Source organism: Cheilinus undulatus, linkage group 13 (assembly GCF_018320785.1).
Source record: "Cheilinus undulatus linkage group 13, ASM1832078v1, whole genome shotgun sequence".
Taxonomy (NCBI): Eukaryota; Metazoa; Chordata; class Actinopteri; order Labriformes; family Labridae; genus Cheilinus; species Cheilinus undulatus.
The window spans coordinates 11141796-11166590 of NC_054877.1; the positions used below are offsets into that span (position 1 = coordinate 11141796).

At 39.2% G+C, this 24795-nt stretch overlaps 1 protein-coding gene across 3 annotated transcripts in view; it reads left to right on the forward strand.

Annotated features, from left to right (window-relative positions):
* LOC121519865 (trichohyalin-like) overlaps window positions 1–24795 on the forward strand; it is a 69778-nt gene that overhangs the window by 43942 nt on the left and 1041 nt on the right. For 2 of the 3 annotated variants that reach the window (XM_041802954.1, XM_041802955.1), the window contains 11 exons: window positions 429–509; window positions 4117–4214; window positions 7616–7696; window positions 7875–8030; window positions 8609–8741; window positions 11727–12313; window positions 13501–16578; window positions 20674–20853; window positions 20997–21158; window positions 22403–22501; window positions 22602–22662. In XM_041802954.1, the coding sequence (XP_041658888.1) occupies window positions 429–509; window positions 4117–4214; window positions 7616–7696; window positions 7875–8030; window positions 8609–8741; window positions 11727–12313; window positions 13501–16578; window positions 20674–20853; window positions 20997–21158; window positions 22403–22501; window positions 22602–22662 (4716 nt within the window). The remainder of the gene's footprint in view (window positions 1–428; window positions 510–4116; window positions 4215–7615; window positions 7697–7874; window positions 8031–8608; window positions 8742–11726; window positions 12314–13500; window positions 16579–20673; window positions 20854–20996; window positions 21159–22402; window positions 22502–22601; window positions 22663–24795) is intronic. The other variant, XM_041802956.1, reaches the window with a different exon arrangement.

Here is a 24795-nt window from a genome sequence, read left to right on the forward strand (position 1 = left end):
GCCACAAGTGAGGTCGCTCTAATGCACTTATATAACCACAAACGGCTGCATTGTTGCATGAACATTTACATGACGTGAAAAGAGCTCAGGGCTCAGGGTTGGAAGGGGCAACTCAACTGTGTGACTGAGATCTCTGCTGCTCCGTCATCAACTCCAAATCACAAATAGTACATTTTAAACGACATTTTCTTGTTCTCAGCACAGATATTAACCTAACCACTGACTAGGCCATTTACCCCAAATTGAAGTTTAAAAGTTCTGGTACCATGACAGCCTGGCTGGTAAATAGTTTTACTTTTGTGAAGGTTAATAGTTCATGAATTACATTATGATGGTCCATGTTCTTAATGTCTACCTTTTCCATGTCTAATCTGTGTAGTTACTACTGTATCTGTCTTCAACATCTCTGTTTTTGTGTCTTTGCACAGACGGTAGCGCCTACGAGGAGAGTATCTGCAATGAGGGCAGCATCTGTGGGAGCGACTCAGCCTTCTACAGACAAAGTGAAGGTGTAGACATCTTTAATTTTTACTTTTTTTTTGTTCAACTGTAATTCCAATTTTATAGCACATCTTTCTTGTAAAACATGCACGAAACCAAAAGAAAACAATATAGTATAACAAAACGTGTTCTTTGAGATATTTCAAGTGCTGTGGACTCGTCTATTCCAAGGATTTTTTCATTATCAACACATGACTAAGAAAGCTGCGGAAAAAACTGCAACTTTTTGTCTGTAGTTACACAATTGAGCTCTAAAATGACCCCAACCTTTAAATGCGCAGAATGTAAATTGCTGCCAGGGGACTTTAAATCAATACAATAACAACATAAGATGAGTAGAGACCAGTACTGCTCATCTCCGCCCATCTCGTCTGCTCAGTTCTTGTTTTGAATTAAGACTGTTCATTACTCCATCCAGAGTTTTTATTAAACAGCATCTGACATTCAGGTTTCATTGGAGTTTCACAGAATGACGGAAAAAAGCCGTGAATAGTGGCCTTCCTCGTTGGTGCTGCAAGCTGCTCTCAAAGCATCCTGGGATAGCTTACAGCTCACACCAGGAAGGGCACTTTCAACAGCTTTTCTCCCTCCTTAAGAGAAATCCATCCATGAAACCAGAACATCCCTTTACTATTACATAAAAACCTGGTGGATAGGGTTGTTCCGGACATATTTCCAATACCAGTATCAGAAATACATCCGATACTGCTTAAATGCAGGTATTGGTATCAGCGGGTACACAGTTTATGCACCGATCTAATACCTTTTGGTTTAGCTTTATGTTTTGCTTCGTTTAGTCATACTAAATGTCAGCGCTTTAAACTGGAAATGAACTCTTTTTTGCTGCCGGTAAGCACATCATGCATGGGCTATCATTTTTAGAGCAGTGAAGAAGAAGCAAAGGACCCATTGCAGCAGCAAAGAATGGCGGCTGTGTGACAGTTTTTCTCTGAATGTGATGGTTAAAATGCTGGCGCTGTCGTACACGACAAGAAGCAACACAGTTTATCTAAAGTTAGATAACTTTAGAACCATAAATTGTTGCCCCTTGTTCTTCCTCTTGAAGCTAACTGTTATGCCTTCCCATATTGGCTATTAATGCATTTGAATCCTGTGGACAGCATTTTCAGCGAGCCTGGAACTCGTGGGACTTTAATGATTAAATCCACGCCAGTAAATCCAACATTAAATGTCTTTTTTATCTATTTTAATCAAATTCTGATCATTTATTACGGCTAGCTTGAATGCTAACCGTCATATTGTTTTCCCTTTGTGAGGGTCTGCCAGCCAGTTGCAGGCTACTCTGTAAGCATGTGATGCTGCCCAAATAAGGCATAATGGAGAGAGAGATAGAGTGAGCCTGTGATGCAGCCCCCTGTATAATTATTTTAACTCTAGCTGTAAAACTCAATAATCAAAATAAAAATAACTTAAGGGTCACAGAGACGCTGTACATTAACAATTCTATTTGTTGAGCCATGTTCTGAGTCAAATATAGGTCTGAAATAATTAGCTAGTCTGCACAGTCAGTCCAGAAAGTTCACACTGGTATCGGATCAGTACTTGGTATCGGAATCGTATCAGGAAGGAAAACATGGTATAGGAATATCCCTACTTGTGGAGTGCATTATTTTTGCCCAGAATCCTCTGATTCTCTGAGTACTGATCAGCAGGCCTGGGGCTTTATTTATAAACGCTGCGTACGCACAAAAGAAAGCGTACGTCACTTGTAAGTAACGTAACGTAAACAAACTTGACGGGAAAATGTGCGCACCTCCACAGCTCTGACCCTGCCATATGCACAAAACCTGGATTAATGGGAAACTGACCTCAACAGTAGAAGGATGAAATTAAAGACTAATGTGAAATTGATACATTTGTGTGAAATAATCAAACTACACATTTCACAACACATAACATATTTGAAGGATATATTTGAAAAAACAAAAAAAAAAGAGGAAAAATTTACATTGATGCCCGAGGGAGTGCGTGAACGCACGCACGCACGCGTGCCCACACACATAGCCTTTATTATTGACTTGATCATGTTCTGTCATTGTGAAACAAACCCTATATGTTATTATGATATCCATTCACATAAACATAAGGTGGACAGTAACCGTGCTTCCAAAATGTGCCATAACAATAAAGTTTCACATTTATAATAATTGTAATTAAAATGACATGATCAATGACATGATCGCTTCTGGCGCATTTGGTGCATCCGTGTCCCCCTCCGCCTCCGTCACCACACCGCTCAGGAGGGATTCCCAAATGATCCCCGCCAGCTTGTCGTCTGTGGGCTCCAATGTGCCCTTTCCCCCACCTGTCACACAGACACGCTCTCCATAGAAAGAGTGTCTGTCATACAGACACTCTTTCTATGGAGAGCGATGCGCCTTTTCGCCTCCACTTTTATGTCAGACCATTTCTTTTTTACTTCAGCCACAGTCCGACCCTCTGAGGCAACGTTATTTACAGCATCAGCCACATGCTTCCACTCTTTTGCCTTTCTGGCATTAGTGATGCCCAAACTGTGCCCACCAAATAAGACTCTGCATGTGTCCACCTCTCCTATTAATATCGCGACCTCGCATTGAGTGGAATTTCTTTTTTCACTCATTTTCCGTCTTGGTCCATCGTGAAACTGATATCATTAAAGATTCATCAAGGGCATTCACCTGACCTTTTATAGACACCATATGGGTGGGGCAAAGCGTTCCCTCACATGCAACAACTTTAGAGTTGATTGTGATTTATAAATGGAAACAGGCGTAGGACGTGCGTGCGCACTCTGTTATAAATCTGAAAGTTTTTGTGCGCACACATTTCCTGTGTTTCCGGCGTACGTCAGCTGTAGTGATCTTTCCTACGCACAGTTTTATAAATGAGGCCTCTGGTCTCTACTAGACATGAAAATGTCCAGTGGGTGAACAATGTTTTACACTATGGAGGTGATCTTGAGCAATTGAACTCGCATGACAGAGAGTAATCCTGAGTAATCACACATTAGCAGCACAAAACATGAATGAGATGCTGCAACAGAAAGGCAGCCTCCAGTAGTAGTTCTCACTGCAATATGTCTCAGTCTTTCAGGTAACATTCAATGAGGCAATAGAAATCAACTAAAAGAATGATAATTGATAATATAGGCATTTGAATGGAAAATGTCAACAAATTGTAGCTTCAAGATGTTTCTAAATCAAATGTCTGGATTGTAACCTTTTGAAAAACCAACATGAGAAAAACACAGCTGATGTCGCATTATACAACCTTTGGCTTCAGTCATTTTCTTTCTCTGGGAATTTTGACTGGTGGTGTTCAGTAACAAATGTAGAGAAGTAAAGGCTCCGTAAACTTCAATGCAAAGTTGGGTCAACAATTAATAAAGGCAAAGTTGAAGTAAAGGGTTAATTTGTCTATGTTGCTATTGTTGTTTTTTTTTTCTTTTTTTGTGTAAAATCCATGTGTATGGAGGTTTTTGCATGTGCAAGTACGTTTTTATTAATATTTTATACAAATAATGTAAAAACTAAATAATGCTTTTGCTTCACTTTATTCGGGTTTAATGAATCACTTAATAATTTAGTGATTATTGTTCTTGTTTGTTTTTAGAGCACAGCATGGAAGAGACACTCACTGTGGCCTTGCGGGTGGCAGAGGAGGCCATAGATGAAGCCATCGCCAAGGCTGAGTTTGACACTTCCAGTCAGGTTATTTATTATTATTGATATTCTATTAATACTTTGTCATCACATTTATTGTTAGATTACTTTCTGCACCCGGTGTCCTCCACCAGGGACTCCTAGAAAAAACAACTTTGATTCGTTGGCTTTTTAGCTTTTTATCATGTGATATGGCAACAAATCTTTAGGTAGAGCTCTGTCACAAATGCTGCAGTTTCATTATTCTGTTTCCTGAATCCTCTACTGTCCTTTCACCAGTTTCCTTCTTAATCTGACTCTTGTGCTTTTCTATCTAAGTCAGATTATGAAAAACAAATGAGCTTATAGCTCTGAGATCATTATAGAGAACAAATATAACTCTAGATTACTATGTTCTTCTGACAGACTGTTTAATCCTGACCCCACCCTGAACCTTTCAAGCCAAACCTCTGCCCCTAAATGTAAAGAATTAGCAGCTTCTTTTTGCAGGAAAATCACAAAACCTGAGCTGGCAAATGCAAACAGCTTCTTTATTTAACAGCATTACTGGTAGTCAGTGGTACCTGATATCACAGCATCTGATCAAACCCAGTCAACTGTTGTCCCCTCACCCTAGGAGCCCTTTCTCATGATTTGACAATGTTTTCAATCGTATCTAAAAAAAAATAATTAACAGATCCCCTGATATTGGAGTTTGCCCAGTGGACTTTCAATACAGCCATCATAAAACTCCACAAAAGAAGCTTTATCCAAACTAGGGGATTGTAAGTTATTTACTTGCCTAATATCCAAAGTCTGTTTATAACAGGTGCACATTTCCTCTTGGGCTGAAGGAAAGTAAGGCAAAATGAATGCCTTAACCTGTGTTCTATCTAATGACCAGCAGGGGGCAGCTCTATAATTTCTCACAAAATTTTATTGTATATAAAGACGACTTGAAAATTAACATTTTTTTTATTATGATGTACCACTTAAGCAGAAATAATGGCTAATTTGGTCTCCATTACTAGCTTAATTATTCTTAACAAAAGAACATGATGGTGATTTTGTCGATTTTAATCTCTTTTGAAACAAAATGCACAAAGATGCTTGATATGCAACAGGAGTCACTACTTACTGAATGAAATTGATGTTTCATTTAAGAGCAGCAAAGCAATGTGCATATTACTCTTCTAAGATTATTTTATCTGGACCAAGAAAAAAGGGTTGGTGGTGGCAGACATGCTAAACAAAACAGCACATACAGTCTGTGTCCGTGTAAAATACAGTACTTGAAAATTTATTTTTCTATCTGGAAAGAAGAAAATACATTTTAAGGAAAACCACTTTTTTTAGTAAAAACCTTTCATCAGGTTTTAGCACAGAGACTTTTTTAGTGAATTAATAACTTATCTATAGGGATTGGTATTATTAGGATTTATCAGTTCTCTTATCAATCCTACTTTAAAGTCTGTGTAAAAAATGAAGCCATTACATGAAAAGATGGAATAAGTTTCAACATTTTTATTGCAGCTTCTATGATTTGAAACTCACTGTGGTTTGGTCCTTTTAATGCATTCCATCTCATGTTGCTATGGCTGCTCATACTGAGAATATAGGAGCAGGAGGTCAGACTACCATTTGAATCAACTCCTTCTGCTCAGCCAAAATTACCAAGCCCATCCAGCTAATACGCTTACCTCGACACATACTGAGGCACCTATCACACAGTGCTATGGATGCAAACACAGGACTACTTGTGCAACTATGTTGTTTGCACATTTGTTAATACTTATCCTACCATTACTACATGAAAATGAAAGAGAATATGATTTACTTAGGACACAGGAAGGTGCTTCCGTTTCTAGCTTGTGTAAATGTTTGCTATCTTGGGGTGACAATTTTGAAGTTAACCTCACATGCCAGATAGACTGTTTCATATCCATTGCATGGTAAATTTCACATTCATCCAGGAGACCTTCCATACAAAGCATTCAAAAGATTCTCTGGGGGTGGTTTCATCTGTCACATTCATGACTAGCCAATCAGAGTGACAGGACAAAATGTTTTAGCAGACATGCACAGCTCCAATGCGACCGTAGTGTTTGAATGGCACAGCATGTTGATGGCTAAAATTCATACCAAAGTCTATCAGGAGACATGCAGAAATGTGTTCCCTGCCAGGAGAAGGTTTTGGTTTGCCTTTTTGCTCTTTTTTTAAATAAAGAAATATGGTTTAGGTCTGCTTAAACTGCCACTTTTCTACAGCTACATCCAAGCTAACTGCCACAGTGGCTGTAGCCACTGTATACACCGACCTATGGTACAACTCAGTGTCAACTGTAACCATCGCAAACTCATGCCAAAACAGGTCAGCAGAGGAGCAAAAACATGTTTTCCTTTGTGGAAAGCTTTCAGTCCTGTTCTTTGCTCTTTATATCATGAAGAAATGTTAGCAAGTTCTGATAAAACTGCTGCTGTTCTTTAGCTACATCCCAGCTAGCCATTGCTAATTGCTCACAGTACAACATAACTCCACCTGCAGCTACCAGCTTGTTCTCCTCAAATGAAGCTGATTGATCAGAGCCATGTTCAGTTCAGCACAAATGTTGGTTGGAGCTTTTCAAAATAAATACATTTGCCTGATGAAAGTCGGGCAAATCCATTTTCTTTGCAGACTGAGCTAGTATTGGGCATGAACTACATCATCATTGGCTGTGAATGACTTGATTTGGAGATATGACCCACAAGTTTTGATAATGCAGTGCAGTAACGGACACATTTCCTAACAGGTTACTTTGTGCTGATTAGGGATGCAGATTGGACATTTGGCTCACTGCTCACCACTACGTAGCCACTGTAGTTGTTTTTAATGACTACTGCCTGCTGCTACAACGCTCTTTACTCTGTTATAAACAACCACCAACTGCTAGAGCAGCGATAGTTTGATGTAGGGACAGCGTAGTGTCAGGTTATACTTGCATATGACCGAAAAATGTAGTGGTGGCATTCAGCACAGGAATGTGAATGTTAACCTGCAAAAAGGACTGAGGGCTTGTGGTCTTAGCACTGCAGACATCAGCCATTTTGTAAACCAAGTTTGCATTGTTACGGAGTGACGTTGCTTTCCTCTTGCAGTGTGAAGTTGGTTTACAGATCCTATTTATTTGGGCTTCATGATCAAACAAAGTTTGCATCAGGTCATCACTTCAGTCTGTCTTATTCATTTTCCTTTCTCTTCTGAGTCTACATCCTGGTTTGTTGTCATCATCATGAATAATTGTTACGGTACTACAGTATTTTTTAAATCCTTCACCTATCACTAATCTCCTTAAGTATCCCAAAGCTTTTGCATTGAGTACAGCGACTATGTATAATAATGGTATATCTGTAAAGGAGTAATCAGCTTACAGTGTGTATTCATGTGTGTGGAGCTGATTAGTTTACATAGATCTGTGTTTGTTTACTAGGAGAAGCAGAATGAGGCACACTATCTGCGTGAACACAAAGGAGAGCTCGTTGAGGAACTGGCCAAAACTATTGTGCAAAAAGTAAGGGACAGTCATGCATTTGCTGCAAACTTTTCTTATCAGGTTGATCTACAATATGTGGAAGGCAGTGGAGTGGGAATTCCTGCAGCGTTTTTTCTACAAGGCCAAACATTCAAACTAACATCTCTTTAACAAAACTATTAAAGCGCAGTACTAATCAGGTTTCTGTCTCTCTCAGATTATTAGTAGGAGGAAGACTTTGGCTGACATGAGGGCAGAATATGTCCGGGACTGGCCAGTTGAACACAACACTGACCTCCATCATCATCATCATCTTCATCATTCTGCCAGTGATCGTGCCACCAGCTCCATCAAACAGCAACCAGGCCTCTTTGTAAAATATGAACAATAAGCATCACAAACACAAAATCACAAACCAAACTGTGCATTTTTAGAGTACAAAACATATTTTATCATGTAATGTTAATAAAAAGTAAAGTTTAGATAAAGAAAAATTCTTTCCTTCCAGCTCCTTTAATCATCACGGACTTTTCAGATTTATTCCTATACAGCAGCCTTAGGCGAGATCAGCATTGCACTCCCAAACTGTATACAAGGTTTACATCATTACCTTCACATGTGCCAGAAATAAACAGTGAAATTATGTTTATACATTCTTAAAGTGTCTGACAATAAAGTTAAATACATTTTTTACATTGTTTAAAAGGGAAATGTACTGACAAAAGAGCTGATTATCCTTCATAACTGAGAGGAACAGATGCTTTCGTCTTTATCCTCTTATCTTTATATTGACATGTGCTGCCCCCTGCTGGTTAACCCGCACACCTGCACTGTGCAGCTATGCAGACTGCAATGTAACTGTAGTTAAAACTAGAACAGCTGGCACAGCCGACATGTAGAGCATCATTTTCAGCTTTTGATGATTTGTATTTGTTTTATTCCCTGTTTCAGAGGTCTCACTCAGCTTTCTCACTGCTGGACAACGACTCTCCAAGGCTGATCCAAGACCAAAAGGCATCCATAAAGGAAGGTGGTGGGCCGGCTATGACAGCTTGGAAGAGTGTAGACCGGCTAGATAACGCAGGTATGATCAAATGTCTTTACTTCTTAATCCAAAAGTCATTTTTTTTCTTTAAGTCTTCTTGTTTTAACAGTAATGGGGCTTCATTTTTGCATTAAAATTTTTGGACTTACTTCCACACAACAATCCTGTTTTTGCTCAAAATTAAGCTTTAATCAATAATGTGATGCCATTAATATGAAATCCATAGTAACCTAATACTGGGCCTCATTCACCAGTGTCTTCCTAAGACTTTCTTACATTTTTGCTTAGAAAGTTTTTAAAGGAAACCTACATGGGATTCTTGCTGCTTAATTGTTCACGTCTGTGTTCTTAGTGTGATGAATGCCAGGAGGTCTTAAAAAGTATTAAAGTATTAAATTAATTCAGCCAGAATTATGTTTTTTTAAAAGTGTTTTTAAGTCTTAAATGCAAAACTATAAATTTTGTAGTTTTTTATAGTCTACTCATCTAAGAGGTTTTTGTCTAGTTTTTCTGCTTTTGTTTTTTATACTTAGATTTAATCAAAAGTGAGATTTTTTTAAACTTCTAAATTCTTCCCAGACTTGTGGCAATGATTACAACTCAATTATTGTGAGATGTAGCTGATCAACTTAAGCGTTTAAGTTATTAATCACACATGAATGCTTTAGAATCAGAATTAAAGATTATCAGTATCCTGCTATTGGCAATTATACCTTTTTTTCTTTATATCCAATTGTAGGCTGTTCAATTTTTTCATTTTAATGGCAGTGCTTGTACATAGATACTTCTTGATTTTAGGATAGCTTTTAGGCCACTTAATCCAAAAATAAGACTTTCTATTCAGCTACCTTATGGTATCTGGTTCATTTTTTTCTCATAGTCTTATCTCACAATGCTCCAAGAAAGCATAATTTACATACCACAATAAAAAAATACCACTAGTGTTTATATTACTATCAGCACAAAACATGAACACAACTGTGTTGTTAATGAGAAAACTGAGAAATTGAAGATGGAATGGGTCACAATAGTGTGAAGAGGGTCTTCAAAAGAATGAAATCTAATGTCTGATTTTCTGTATTTACCCTGAAGCTGGAAGCAGCTACACAGTTCTCCTAAGTAGCATAGAAACACACCCTTTTATGCCCATATAAGGGCATGAGACTGCAGGGTAGTGTGCAGACACAGAAGGTACACAGGAATGAGCGAAGACCAAGCAGACATAAGTAACGTCAAAATTAAATGATCTGTAGACACAACCACAACACTCTGAATTACTTTGATAGCTTTAAAGTGAATGTAGTGTTGCTCCAAATGACTCCAAAAGAGGAAGATTGAATTACATTTTTAGCACCTGTAGTGAGTAATAGATATATTCTAGCTGCATTAATTGGGTCAGTCACTGGTGGAGACGGTGCTTTCATCAGAAATGACATGCATCATGTTGAACTAAGAAAAGGATGCTTTCCAGATGAGTGACAAAATAATTTTAAAAATTGCGTGGAGGGTGTCATATTAATCTAATTCTTTAAAGTGATGAAATATCATTCAACCCTCTGAGCCCAAAACTATTTTTAACCACTTTGTCTCGTGTAGACCTATTGTCTTAAAAAGCTTGCAGACATTAGCCCTTTGGTGCACAGTCAAGCTCTGAACATCTTTTTTTCAGGACAACCTGGGCTTTAAGAAAATATGTGCTGCAGTAATTTCATGAGTTTTTAAAAAAAGTTATAGGACTATAAAGACAACAAAACTAAACAGGAATTAAGATTCGAAAGATTTGTATGTGTGACACACAGTAAACAATAATGACTAAGACCTTTTTTGCTCAAACTTGTTCTTTCATCACTTGGGGACCAAAAAATGAAAAATTATCATTATGTGACAAAAATACAAGTCCTTGCACTCATTTGTATTGCTCTATTTTTTATTATTTCCCAGTCTGACATGCACAGTTCGGCAAAGCATGACACAATGTTGTAACAGCTTGCCATTGGTTGTCACAGCCCATGTGACAAAACAATATGGTGCTAATGGTAAGATTCAAAATTGACTAAAAAAATACATTCAGCAGCAAGTTACTGGTGTGGATTCAATCTCTAAATGCTTTGGAAAGTCACCAAAGTTTCAAGCTAGCTAGAAAAGCGTCTGTAAGGACTGCAAAGGCAAGGATAGCATCATTCGAACGGCACAATGGCAGGCTGCAAGAGGAAAAAAAGTTGTTGTCTATGGTTTATGGTTCATATGTTATTCAACTTTTTGTGACATGAGCCTCCTCTTATTGTATACGACAACATCTGTCTCAGAGAGTTAAACACATTTTTACATGCTGATGAACCCATTTGTGAAGATTTGCTTTTTATTGTTTTAACTAACCGTATAACAGTAAAACTCCTACAAACATACTACATTTATTTTTATAGTTTAAAATTTTGCAGCTAAGATAAAACACTGCCTACTTAAATTAATACTTGACCATATTTAAATGATGTATTTTTGAATATTATTTGGTTATTTAAAGTGCTGAATTAAAAAAAAAAATTAAGTTAATTATAATTGAAATTTCAATTTTATTGTTTCATTCTAAATCTTGCACATTTGACAACATTTTTTTTAAACAATTTTAACAGCATTTTAACAATTCTTGGTAAAAGTGGCCTAGATTTTTTTCTTATTTTAGATCAAATGTCAGATAAAGTACAGATTTTATAGTGTGTGAGTGCACCCTAGGAAAAATTTGAAGACTGTCGAATCTTCTTAAAAATTGCGTAAGACATTTATAAAAACATATCTCTCTTAAAAATAGTTGGTGAATGAGGCCCAATAATAGTCTAAAGCTGACTTGATATGTCTGATGAGAGATTTCTCATTGATACAGTAATCATCATCAGCTAATACCTGCCTCTACTGTTTGTTTGTTTGTTTATGCTGCAGCATATCTGATTCTACTTTTCTGGCATATGGTTTTGTGTGTACATATTTGTGTTTGTGTGTGTGGGTATGCTTGCATACTTGCATATAAAGGCATCTCCGCAGTTCTCCACAGCATGGATGGGAACTGGATCGCCCTGCAGAGCGCCCAGCTGTCGCGTCCCAGCCTGCTGACCCAGAGGAAGAGCCAGGTCTACAGCGCTTTGGAGAGGGAGTCCGTAGTGGTGTCCGCCTACGAAGGAATGGGCTCTGACAACGACATCAAACACGAGTCTGACGGCTCTTTGGGTGCTGCCCTCCAAGAGATCCACAAGAAGATGGTGGACTCTAACATCAACCTGCAGGTCACCTGCGACAGGATGCTGTCCCCGCTGATGAACCGACGAGGCAGCGGAGACAAGATCCTGTCCCCCATGATGGGCTGCAGAGGCAGCAGAGACAGCATGCTCTCTGACTCTGAGGGAAACTGGAAGCCAAACAAGCCTCTGCTGGGTGTGATCAAGATGAAGGTGCCTGCTGAGATCAGAAGACCTCCTTCCCGCAGGACCAGCATCATTGATATAAACTTCAATGTGGAGGTAACGAGACAGGAAGAGAACATGGGGGCTGCAGAGCTGGAAGCCAGAAGAGTGGAGATATCTCAGAAGAAAATGAAAAATGAAAAAGAGTCTTCTGCTCTGGTAAGAAAAATAAATCATTTACAAAAAGCTGATGAAGTTAAATGCCATGGAAAACTCTGTTTAGAAGACTTCACAGAACCATGTGCAACTTCCAACTTTAGAACTAGTGCATGTTAAATACCTCGTCAAAGCTTATGAATGCCTGTCTGTTGTTTTCTAATCCAACTAGAACTACTTATACTACTTTATTTAATCTTTAACTTATATAAAAGGGATAATACAAATAAATCAGTAACAATTGATATTAATAATAAATGAGTGATATGAAATAATTTTGAGTTGTAGGAATTAGTTGTATCAATAAAGGCAATGAAAGTTTCACTGTGTAAACACATCAGAATGCCTGTAATTGTATAAGCATGTGTTATGGTGGGGGTGGCACAGGTGGTGCAGTGGTAACAGCTTTTTTCTCACAGCAAGAAGGTTCTTGGTTCCAGTCCCAGTCAGAGAGAGCTTTTCTGTATGTAGTTTGTATGTTCTGCCTTTACATGCACATGTGGGTTCTCTCCATGTCATCTGGCTTCATCATCAGACCAAAGACAGGCTTGCTAGGTTAGTTGGTGGCTCTAAATTGACCGTAGGTGTGAGTGGGCCTTACTTCTTGTCTCTACTTGTCAGCACTTTGACTGACCGGTGACCAGTCCACCGACTCCAAATGGGAAAGCAGTGTAGATATGGGATGGTAGAAATATTTTCATATTTTTCTGCCTGGGTTTGTCCTTTCCTGTCCAGGCCATCACCCAGAGAGTTTGGAATAGAGGGCCAAGTGGCATAGGCCAGGCATTTTTGGCAGGGTTAATGTTGGGGCTTAGGTAAGGGTCAGGGTAAAAATTCCACCTAATTACCAGAAAACTGCCACAATATTACAAAAAATTACTTTATAATTAATACATCATTACTTTGAACCACCTACTTGATATTACCATGTACATTAGAGTTATTACCTGGTAAAATGCCAGCTTATTACAAGGTTATTACCACCTTATTCTTGAGAAATGACTTAATAACTACCACTTATTTCTATAAAATTACTAATTAGGGCCTTTAAAACAAAGTGTTGCCATATTTGTTCTCTGTTTTGCTTATGTATGCTTAAACTAAACCAGCTATGAACCTAAGATGAAATCAAGCTTCATTTAATTTAGAAATTAACATTCATTCTTAAATGTTTTTTCATATATTCACAGGAGAACAGCAAAACGGATGACCATCAGTCTGAGACTGTGACGCCTGACACTCTGTCATCTGGAGGTATGACATCCCCTGAACTACTGGTACTAGAGAATGACATCACAGGACAAGTAGCCAATCAGATGGACCAAGAGCTCACATCCAAACTCGAAGAGCTAGCCGGCCAAGTTGATGACTCAGCTTCTGGAGAAGAAAAAGAAGCAGCTGATGGAGTGAGAGATGCTGTCAATGATGGGCAACGGGAGAAAAAAGACGATGGAAAAGAGGACAGAGACAAAGAAGACGAGCAGCCACAGAGGATGGAGATTGAGTCAGATGAAGGAAGGACGGATGATGAAGAGAAAGAGGAAGAGGAAGGGAATGAAGAAGATGAAGAGGAGAGAAATTACAGATTAAACAAGCTCATCACTCAGTCCAGACTCAAGTACTTCTCATCCACTGATGACGAGTTAGACAAAGTTGGCAAGAGTGAGGAAGAAAATGAAGGGGAGGGAGATAAGGATGAAGATATGGAGGAGGAACATAAAGAGGCGAGGGAGGAAAATGCAAATGGATTTACGTTTAAACTCTGTCAGCTGGAGAAAGAAGTCCGGGCTAACCAGTTCTCCTCCACAGAGGACGAGATGGACAGAGTTGGCATTGAAGAGAAGACAGGAGAGGAGGAGGACAGCGGGGAGAACGTGGAGCTGGCGGTTAAAGTGTGCAGATTAGCCTACCAAACAAATGCCAACCAGTTTTCCTCCACGGAGGACGAGCTAGACAGTGTAGGCCTTGTGGACGAAGACGTGAAGACAGGAGAGGAGGAGGAGGGGAAGAAAGAAGAGCTGGCATTGAAAGTGTGCAGATTAGCCCACCAAGTCAACGCTAGCCAGTTTTCATCTACGGAGGACGAGCTAGACCGAGTAGGCAGAGGTGAAGAGGAGGAGGAGGGGATGGACGAGGAGGCACTGTGGAAACTGCAGGCAGAGAAGGCCGTCCAGGCCGCTCAACGCCGTGATTTAGCCAGTCTAGTTGGTGCTTCTGAGTATTCCTCTACTGAGGATAATCTGGATAAAGTTGGAGAACCAGAGCAGGAGGTAAATGCAGTGAGTCAAAGCAATGCGTGGGAGACCGCAGAGGGGAATCATCAAGACAAAGAGGAGTCCTTTGAGGATTTGGATGTGAATATGTTTGATTTAAAGGATGAAATTGAGGGGGTAAAAAAGGAAAGCAATGACGAGCAAGTTGCATCAGATAATGTATCAGCAGAAGAAAAGAGAACAGAGGGAGCAGGAGAGGCGGTGGAGGTTTTAAAAGACACTGAAAAGGCAGAGAAGACTGAGAAGGGCCGAGAGATGGAAATAAAAACTGTAGTAGAGGGCAAGAAAATGGAGGAGATGGCTCAGAGTGGACAAGTGACTCAGCCAGAGGCAAAGAAACAGGAAGACGATAAAATGGAAGAAAGCAACAGCAGTCAGGCGAGTTGGGAGACAGCTGATGAAGAACGCAGCGAGGAATACGCAGAGTTTGATAGGATTATCAGCAGCATGTTGATGATGACTTTGGAGGACATGCAGGTTCCGACAGTTAAGGATGAAGGGGCTGAAAATGGAGAGATAGTTGAAGAGCTAGAGCAAGTAGAGGTGAAAGAGGAAGGGAAAGTAGAGGGAGAAAGTGGATCCATACAAGTGGAGATGGGAGAAGAAGCAGCATCAGGGAAAGACAGTGAAATGGAGCATGTAGAGGTGAAAGAGGAGGTCAAAATAGTGTCAGAAGGTGGGGCTAAGCATGTCGAGGTGGTTGTGGAAGTGCACGTTGGGGGAGAAAGCGAATCGGAGCCCATGGAGGTGGTTGATGAAGTCAAAGTCAAGGAAGAAAGTGAAGTAAATCATGAAGAGGTGGTTGAAGAAGTAAAACAAGGGGGGGAAAGTGAAGTAAAGCCTGTGGAGGTGAAAGAGAAAGTCAAACAAGGGGGAGATCATGAATTGAAACATGTAGAGGTGGTCGAGGAAGTAAAACAAGGTAGAGAAAGTGAACTAGAGCCTGTAAAGACGGTAGAGGAGGTCAAACAACAGGGAGAAAGTGAAGTGAAGCCTGTAAATGTGGTAGAGAAAGTGAAACAGCAGTTAGAAAGTGAACTCAAGCTTTTTAAGCTGGTAGAGAAAGTAAAACAACAGGCAGAAAGTGAACTAAAGAAAGTTGAAGTCATAGAGAAAGTAAAACAACAGAGAGAAAGTGAACTAAAGAAGGTTGAGGTCATAGAGAAAGTAAAGCAACAGAGAGAAAGTGAATCAAAGCCTGTAGTGTTGGTAGAGAAAGTAAAACCAGAGGTAGATGGTGAACTAAAGAAGGTTGAGGTCATAGAGAAAGTCAAACAACAGAGAGAAAGTGAATCGAAGCCTGTAGTGTTGGTAGAGAAAGTAAAACCAGAGGTAGATGGTGAACTCAAGAAGGTTGAGGTGGTAGAGAAAGTGAACGTAGAGGCAGAAAGTGAATTTAAGCAGGTAGGAGTTGCTGAAAAAGTAAAACTATGGGGTGAAAGTGGATTTAAGCATGTAGAGGTGATTGAGAAAGTTAAACTAGGAAGAGAAAGTGAACCAAAGCACGTAGATGTGATTGAGAAAGTAAAAGTCAAGGCTGAAAATGAAGTTCAGGACCAGACACAAAGCACAAACGAAACAAAGAAGATGGAAAGTAAAAAAGAAATGCAAAGACCCAGTGAAAATGTAAGACCAGATGTAAAGGAGAAAAAAGAGAAGAGTGAATATGCTGCTGGCAATAATGAAAACCAGCTTAAGAAAAAAGATCCACAAGTGTTAACGTCCCCAGCAAAGAAGTCAACAGTCATGTCCATCAAAGAGATGTTGGAGACTTTTGAGGCCAAGCAGCTCTGTAAAAGAATAGGACTGCATGATGACAGACAAGAGGACAGAGGGGGAAAGGTCTCAGCTGTGCGACAGATGATGGAGGCACACGGTGATATTGCAGAAGCTAAGGAGAAGATGAAGGAAACTGAAGGAAAGAAAGCATACAATAAAGCACAGAGCCGGAGGTCTTCTCTGGATGATTTACAGACGCCAGAGGAGATTCAGATGGTAAGTAAACTACAGCTTCTTACTATGTACAGAAAACAAATTTAAGGGCTTATTAATGTCAACCTTTTCTTTTAACTACTAACAGCTTTAAAATCAGCATGTGCAGCAGTTTAAATAAAGATAAATCACAAGGTTTTTTTAAATAAGAGGTTGAAACTTTTCACAATAAAATGCACCATGACAAAAACAGTCAGAGTTTTTGCTGCTAGAGCCTCACACAAAATTAAATTTAAATCTAATATTTAGGGTTACACAAAAATCAGTGTCAATGCCAGTGTCACATTGGCAATTCATTTGGCTATCGGCAGATATCAAGAGCAGGGTTACATTTGTTGTGTAGTACCAATTTAATATTGGCATCTAGTTTACAGAGCTGCTGATTTAGAGGATAGGTTCTTTACTAGGCAGATGAATTGACCTGTGGGACAAACTGAACCTTTTCCTTTTTTGGTGAAATATGAGAGTAGTCAGCATTTTGGCAGTCTTAGAAGTAATGTAAAAGACATCAGCATCTGTATCACCAATCGATTTTAAACATTGGTATCTCTTCTGACTTTCGCAACCAGTGCACTGTTTTTTAAATTCCTGAAACTGCTGCCATGAGGTAGGTGTTAGGCAAAGTGTTTTACAGCACACTCCAGAAGCAGCCTTTTTTCTATCAAAGATTCTTTATGAGTGACATATTTCAGTTTGAAAAAGTAACATGAGATAGGAATGACAGTCAGAAAGCCCTCATTTTAATATTTTCCACTTAAATTTAAAACTTACAGGGTTTGAAAGTATTAAATGCACTTTGCAAATTCTACCAACAGGGGGCGCTTAATCAAAACATTAACAGGAGATGACTCGTAGAGGCACTGCTTAGCTTCACCTACTCTTGTGGTTCAAGTTTTTAATTGAGGACTCTATTTAAAAAAGGAAATCAGTAAAGTGAATACAAATGATAAAACAATGTTTTCTTTTCATGGACGAAGTTATGAAGGAGAGAAGCTGCAAGTGATACCAGAATACTTTGTAAGGAGCTTGCCGATATTAACCATGAATCCTACTTTTAACAGCTTTTCATCCTCATTATTAGAAATAAATCACTGAAACAAGACAGTGGTTTAATGTTAAGTGTACACACTTTGCAGGGTGTAGTTTTTTATTGATCAGATTCCTAAATTGAAATCAGTGAGCAAGCAGTGGAGGTGGGCAGAGCTGAGCAGTGCAGCAGCTTGGGTGACAGAGCAAACAGCTGATAGTAGAGAGTAATCATGGTTCATCACAAGTAAGCAGGGCAAAACATGACTAAGATACAGCAACAAAACATCAGCCTCCAGTAGTCTTCATGTTTCTTTAGCAACGGTAACTTCAGGTGTTTCCAAGTCATGTCTGTCACAGTGGCTCTGTCGTGACAACCTATATAACAAGACACGCAACTCTAAAAATTAACAATTTCTCTGACTTTGAAAACTGTTGGAAATATTTGAAGTAAATACTAGACTTAAAAGAATATATAAAAACATAGGAGTCGTGATTATTTGTGTAGACATTTCTGTGGAAAATTTGACATACAGTACTACACCTTTAAAAGATCTTGATGTTACAAGCCTCCTTTATTGTCACATGACAAGCTTCTGACTTATTGTGGCTGTTTTGTAAATCTGCTGAAGTAGTCTGCTGTAAATAATGCAACTTTACGTTTGTTTTAACAATCCTTATCTCATTATGGCCAAGTTTAATAAAACATACAGCACTGCGTTCATTCAAGGAGTTTTCTGAGCCTCACTTTCTAGAACATTACCAACTCTTGTTGTTGGTCTGTGGTTTTTATGGTCGCAAACTCAAATGTATTTTTTACATCACCGTTTAGTTGCCAGTATTTTGGCTTACATTTCCAATTTTTAAAAGATAAATTCCTCTAGAGCTGTGTTTCTCACCTGGTCCAACTTCATGACCCACCAATATCTTTGATGTCAAATCCATCCATCCATTTTCTATACTGCTGCTCCCGTTTGGGGGTGCGGGGAGTGGAGCCAGCTGTCATTGGGCGAGAGGCGGGGACCACCCTGGACTCAACATCATTGTTTAGTAAATAGAAATGTTTCACTTTAGATCTTGGATGGCACAGAATTTATGACAGGAACAAGAGGCAGTGCGAAACTGACATGTTTTACACCCCTCTTCTCCCATAATAACTTGTAAATTTTAGCCAATTCCAGAGACCTTGAGAAATTACTTCAGTAACCTGGTAATGGCAGGTCTTTCATTGCAAGAAAAGGAGATAATTGAGTTGAAATAGTGATAAAACATTTAAATTTACTCGTTATCACAGTAGAATAGTCAAATAAACAGTATGCATGTTCTTCATAGACTTTTGCCACCTTTTTTTTTCCAGACACCTAGTCACAACCCACTGAAAACTGCTACTCAACCAAGGCTTTAACTTCCAAATTTAAATATTTATTATTTTAAATCTGTATATTAGTACTGTCGGATGTGCTCAATGGAGTGTGTGTAAGAAAAGAACGCAGAGAAAGTCCGCCGGTGGTGCGTCTCTTCAGTAAGCTCATTCATTGAGGTGTGCCATCTTATGTTCAAATTGAAGCTTCCCATTTCTTCGTTTTAACTTTTTCTCCAGCCACTTCCTGCCAGTGCTCTCTCACACCCATATCTTATGACAATTATGCCAATGCACGTCATCATCAACGAGCATAACACACATGGAGCACATGTGGGGACGATGTAATATTTAATATCTAGTGAAAGTTGTCCAAACAGTGTTTTATTTGATCTTTAATGCACTAATGATCATAAATATTATCAAAAGAGCAGAAATGTAAAACCAAAGCTCCAAAATGAGGCAGGGAGAAACAATGTGTCTGGAGAGCTACAGGTGTGAGGCAGGGCTGGTTTAAGTCATTTGGAGGCCAAGGGCAAAGACCAATATGAGGCGCCTCCCTCTTTAACTAAAGGATTAATAATGAGTGGACAAAAATTAGGAAGCATTTCTTTTATGTTAATAAAGCCACAGAACTCCAGTAAATGCCCCAGTGTGAGATATAAATACCCAAATAGCCAACCATAAATCAACAGCTCTTTGAAAAGCATCTCAGAGCTCAAACTCAACACATTCTAATATCTTACAAAATCTTTAGGCCAGGTGTAGCTTTCATAATGCTGGTGTTAGGCCAAAGACTGGTATCTCCAAAATGACCACTTTTCAGGGAATGAAAAAAAAATGTATCTTTTGACATATTTTATTGCTTTAAAATTGCTTAAACCCCACCGACAGATGTAAAGGGTGACCAATAGCACTGATTTATAAAAAGAAATTAAAATAATGAAAAATTGAGATACAAGTTTTAAGCCTGATGTCAGTGATAAATTAAATATATTCTCTTTATCAATGACATATTGTTTCTTCTGACACTATACAGACATTTGCATCCCATTTAACCTCATAATTATCCACCTTACATTTCCGTTTGGACTGTGGCTCTAGCTAAAGTATTTTTTAGACAGTGTGGCTCTTTGGTAGAATAAGAGTAAGTACTACTGCTCTAGAGCATGAAAGTGATGATTTCACTTGTTAACATGTCTCACAGTTTTGATCAGTCTGCTTTTATGACACTAGTTGTTTCAGGTAAACATGATTCTTCTTTGCTTGTGAATTATCTTTATTTAAGCCACTAAAACCTACTTAATCTACTCATAATCCCCCTATGTCCATATTAAAGAATGCTACCAGCTGCTAGTTTCACTCATTTTCTTTTAAGGTTTTCTTAAACGTCATAACAACTCTGCTTGATTCTCAGTTTCTCCTCCTTCAGTCCTGTCGCTTCTTCTCTTCCTCTGTCCTCTTCTGTTCACTGTAGGATAGTGACATGGAGATTTACAAAACTCTAGACTTTGTATCAACTCTGCTGGAGCAGGTGAGAGCTAACTTTGTTTCAGAAAATGCAGGGGTATTTCATTTGTACTTTCCGTTTGCTTTGATATTATTCATAGTGCATTATTCACACTACACGCAGCTGTATTTTGTGTATTCAGTTTGATAGAAATGTCACTGAGCACTTGATCAAATCCTTTGTGTCCGCCTCTGTGTTGTAGAGATACTCTGCTGTGCAGCTGAGGAACATCACCACCGAGGTCCTGAAGGTGTTAAACACCACTGAAGAACTCCTGCAGGGAGTAAAAGGAGGAGAAAAGAGCAAGTCTCCCATCCCCTCACTGCCCCCCAACACTGACCCCAAGAAACTGGACCAACAGTTCTCCAAACTGGAAGAGAATGTGAGTCCAACTTCAAGTTTATTCAAGTTTTCAGCGAGTCAACAGTTGAATGCATTTAACAAAAAAACAGAAGGAAGTCAGGGACTGTTATTCTCTAAATCTAAAGTAACACATGATGAATTAAAGCTTGTGTTGGACTGCAGGTGTATGTGGCAGCAGGTTCACTTTACAGTCTGGAGGCGGAGCTTGGTGACCTGGAGGAGTGTGCCAGAAGCATCAGTGGGAAGACGTCCGACATGGAGCTGTCCTTCCTGGAGGAGCAGGTCGCCACCGCAGCAGCCAAAGTTCAACAGTCTGATCTACAGGTGAGCTGAAGAGGGATGTGCAGCAGAGATGCAGCGATTGTAAATATTTGAGCTGTTACTGATACCAATCTGTATGATGGGTTTCTTTTCTCATTACCCTTAAAGGCCACTCAGGTCTTTTTCTGCAGCTGATATCATATTTTAGGAATTCTTATATTAAACAGTTACAGTCTTCAGTACTCTACAGTGTCTGCAAGCTGTGTGAGGCTTGTGCTGTTTCCAAAAAAGGAAATAGTTTGATACAAAGGCAGTCAAGAGTTAAAAACACGACACTGACTGAAGGTATGGTTTTAATGCTTACTTTCTCTTTAAGCCTTTCAGTTTACAGCAAACTCAATATAAAACCTATTGCAGCTATAGAAGACCCAATCATTGTTATTGTGTTTTTTAAAATTGGGCAAACAGTTTGCATTAATTGCAAGTCTGTACTCTGGACCTCTTTTACCTTTTGCTAATATTTCTCATGAGCTGAGGTGGGCAGTCAGTCAAAAATGTATCTGTTAACTGTGAACAAAGGTGTTAATGATGATAAAACTTTATCTGTTAATTCTTCTTTAAATTAAAATAAGTTAATGTTTAGTTCTGTGTAAAAGTTTTAGGCATGTCTGGACTAAAATCTGAGAATGAAGTAGGCCCTGTTATGGCAAATAAGTCCATCTGAGGGCAACAGATGTCCTTGCATATTACCAGGGGTATGGGAAAAAAATCTGTTAAAAAATAACAAAGTTAACACCTTCAGGGCACCTGTGGCTGTCTCAAGGGTCTGCTGGTGGTCTCTGAGTGTATCACCAGGGGTGAAAAGGCCGGATAAGCCTTGGCTGCTGAGCAACACACTTGTGTGTCAACATGTGCTTGACTCTGCCTTTCATACATGAGGTGTGACCTAACTGCTAGGCCATCTGCACCCCATTCAGTATAAGCTTATAAAGTGCAGGTTGTTTGCTCTTGATTGGAAGAGGTTGTTGCCAGAAACTGAATTCAAGTCAAAGGTTACAAAAATCATTTTTTAACTTAACGTTGAAGTGTAAAAATAGACAAAAAATGAATCCCCAAAGGAGTAGTTCTAATTAATTCTTATCTCTAATTAAGACATCTCCCGTTTTACAATATGCACCAAAAATGATCTTCTGGTATCTTTAAAAGGAAAATCTTTGGTGTTTAAAAATGGCAAATAAGCGGTCAGCAGGAAAAGGTCATGTTAAAGACTGTAAAGTCCAACCTGATCATTTGTGCCTCTTCTTTAGATTTGTGACATCTCAGCCAGAATTGCTGCTTTGAAAAATGCCGGTCTCAACGTGGACACACAGTCACGGCCCCCTAAGGCCAGGACCATCCCAGTGATGGTACTGTACCTTTTACATTCATTTATTTAAATGTTAAAATGACAACATCAAGTCTAAACCCTTCATCATGAATAAAAGTAAACCCATCTGTCTTTGCCAGCCTGTCACCCTGGACTCATCCAGACAGCAAAGGAGGAGGCTACCTGCACCACCTGTGAAGGGTAAGAAACATTTTCCACACAACATAAAGAGCATTTGTTTTATGATGAACTGTTTTATACTCAGAGGAACTGCTCACCAATAGCACAGTCTTTTATTCATTATGTAAATCTTTTTTTTTTTTTTCCATTTCTTTTGAATCCACTGCCTCCCCCCTTTTCTGTGTCCAATACACTGTGGGTCAATATTATTCCTCACAAACTGTTAAAAAGATGGCTGACATGACAGCTACCCAAACCCCCCAACTGACTGGCTGCAGTAAAGGTCACAGGCTCTGCCTCCTGCATGTTAACAGATGGGACATGAGGGAACCTATTATACAGAAAGACATGACAATTTCTCTCAAAGATGGTTTCTGGCATCATTGTTAGTTAACATGCTGATTTATGTCAAAGTGATCATTTTACACAGAGGTTTAGTTTTAAAGCCTCTCTACATCCACACATCTATTTCTAATCATTCTGGCTGACTGATTTACCTTTTGAAAATATGTGGAGCCATTTGAGAATTTATGATGTTGTACATTAAACAAAACAAGTTCTATAAAATTCACAGGGTAGTGGAGCAGTCAGTTAAACAAAATTGTCTTTGAGAAGAATTGTCCGGCTTTATATACACTGCCGTGAAAAAGTATTTACCCCCTTTCTGATTCCTGATGTTTTTGCATATTTATCACACTTAAATGTTTCAGATCATCAAACCAATTTTAATATTTCACAAAGACAACCCAAGTAAATAGAAAATGCAGTGTCTGAATGATAAAGGGGGAAGGTGGAAAATAATCCAAACCTATCTGGCCCTATGTGAAAAAGTAATTGCCCCCTAGACCTAATAACTTATTGTGCCACCCTTGACAGCAATAACTGAAATCAAGCGTTTCTTTATCATCGCTGTGGTGGAATTTTGGCCCACTCTTCTTTGCAGAATTGTTTTAATTCAGCCACATTTAAGGGTTTTTGAGCATGAACTGCCTGTTTAAGGTCACACCACAGCATATCAATAGTATGCTGCTTTTTAAGTCCGGACCCTGACTTGGCCACTCCAAAACCTTAACTTTGTTTATTTTGAGCCATTCAGAGGTGGACTTGCTGGTATTTTTTGGGTTGTTGTCCTGTTACATAACCAAAGAGCGCTTGAGCTTGAGGGCACAAACTGATGGTTGGGGTTCACCTTCAGGATTTTCTGGTAGACAGCAGAATTCATTGTTCCATCAATCACAGCAAGTGGTCCAGGTCCTGAAGCAGCAAAGCAGCCCCAGACTATCACACCGCCACCACCATGTTTGACTGTTGGTCTGATGTTCTTTTTATCAGTTGCTGTGTTATTTTTACTCCAGATGTAACGGGCCGCACACCTTCCAAAAGTTCAACTTTTGTCTCATCAGTCCACAGAATATTTCTCCAAAAGTCTTGGGGATCATAAAGATGTTTCTTGGCAAATGTGAGACAAGCTTTTGGGGGGGGGGTTTGGCCTTTGAACTCTCCCATGATGCCATTTTTGCCCAGTGTCTTTCTTATGGCTGAGTCATGAACTCTGACCTTAACTGAAGCCAGTGAACCTGCAGGTCTTTGGATGTAGTTCTGGGTTCTTTTGGGACCTCCTGGATGAGTCGTTGTTGCACTCTTGGAGTGATTTTGGTTGGCTGACCACTCTTGGGAAGGTTCACCACTGTTCCCAGTTTTCTCCATTTGTGGGTAATGGCTCTGGCCATGGTTCGCTGGAGTCCCAAAGCCTTGGAAATGGCTTTGTAACCTTTTTCAGACTGATAGATTTCAATCACTTTGTTTCACATTTGTTCTTGAATTTTTTTGAGTCGTGGCATATGTTTCTTGTTGAGATCTTGTAGCCTACTTCACTTTGTCTGACAGCTTCTATTGAAGTGATTTCTTGATTCAACAAATCTGGCGGTTATCAGGCCTGAGTGTGGCCAGTGAAATTGAACTCAGCTGTGGAACGCAATTGTGGTTAATCACAGACAAATCATGATTTAAAAAGGGGGGAAATTACTTTTTCACATAGGGCCAGATAGGTTTGGATATTTGTCCCCCATTAAAAAAAATCAAATAATCATTCAGACACTGCCTTTACTTGATTTGTCTTTGTGAAATATAAAAATTGGTTTGATGATCTGAAAC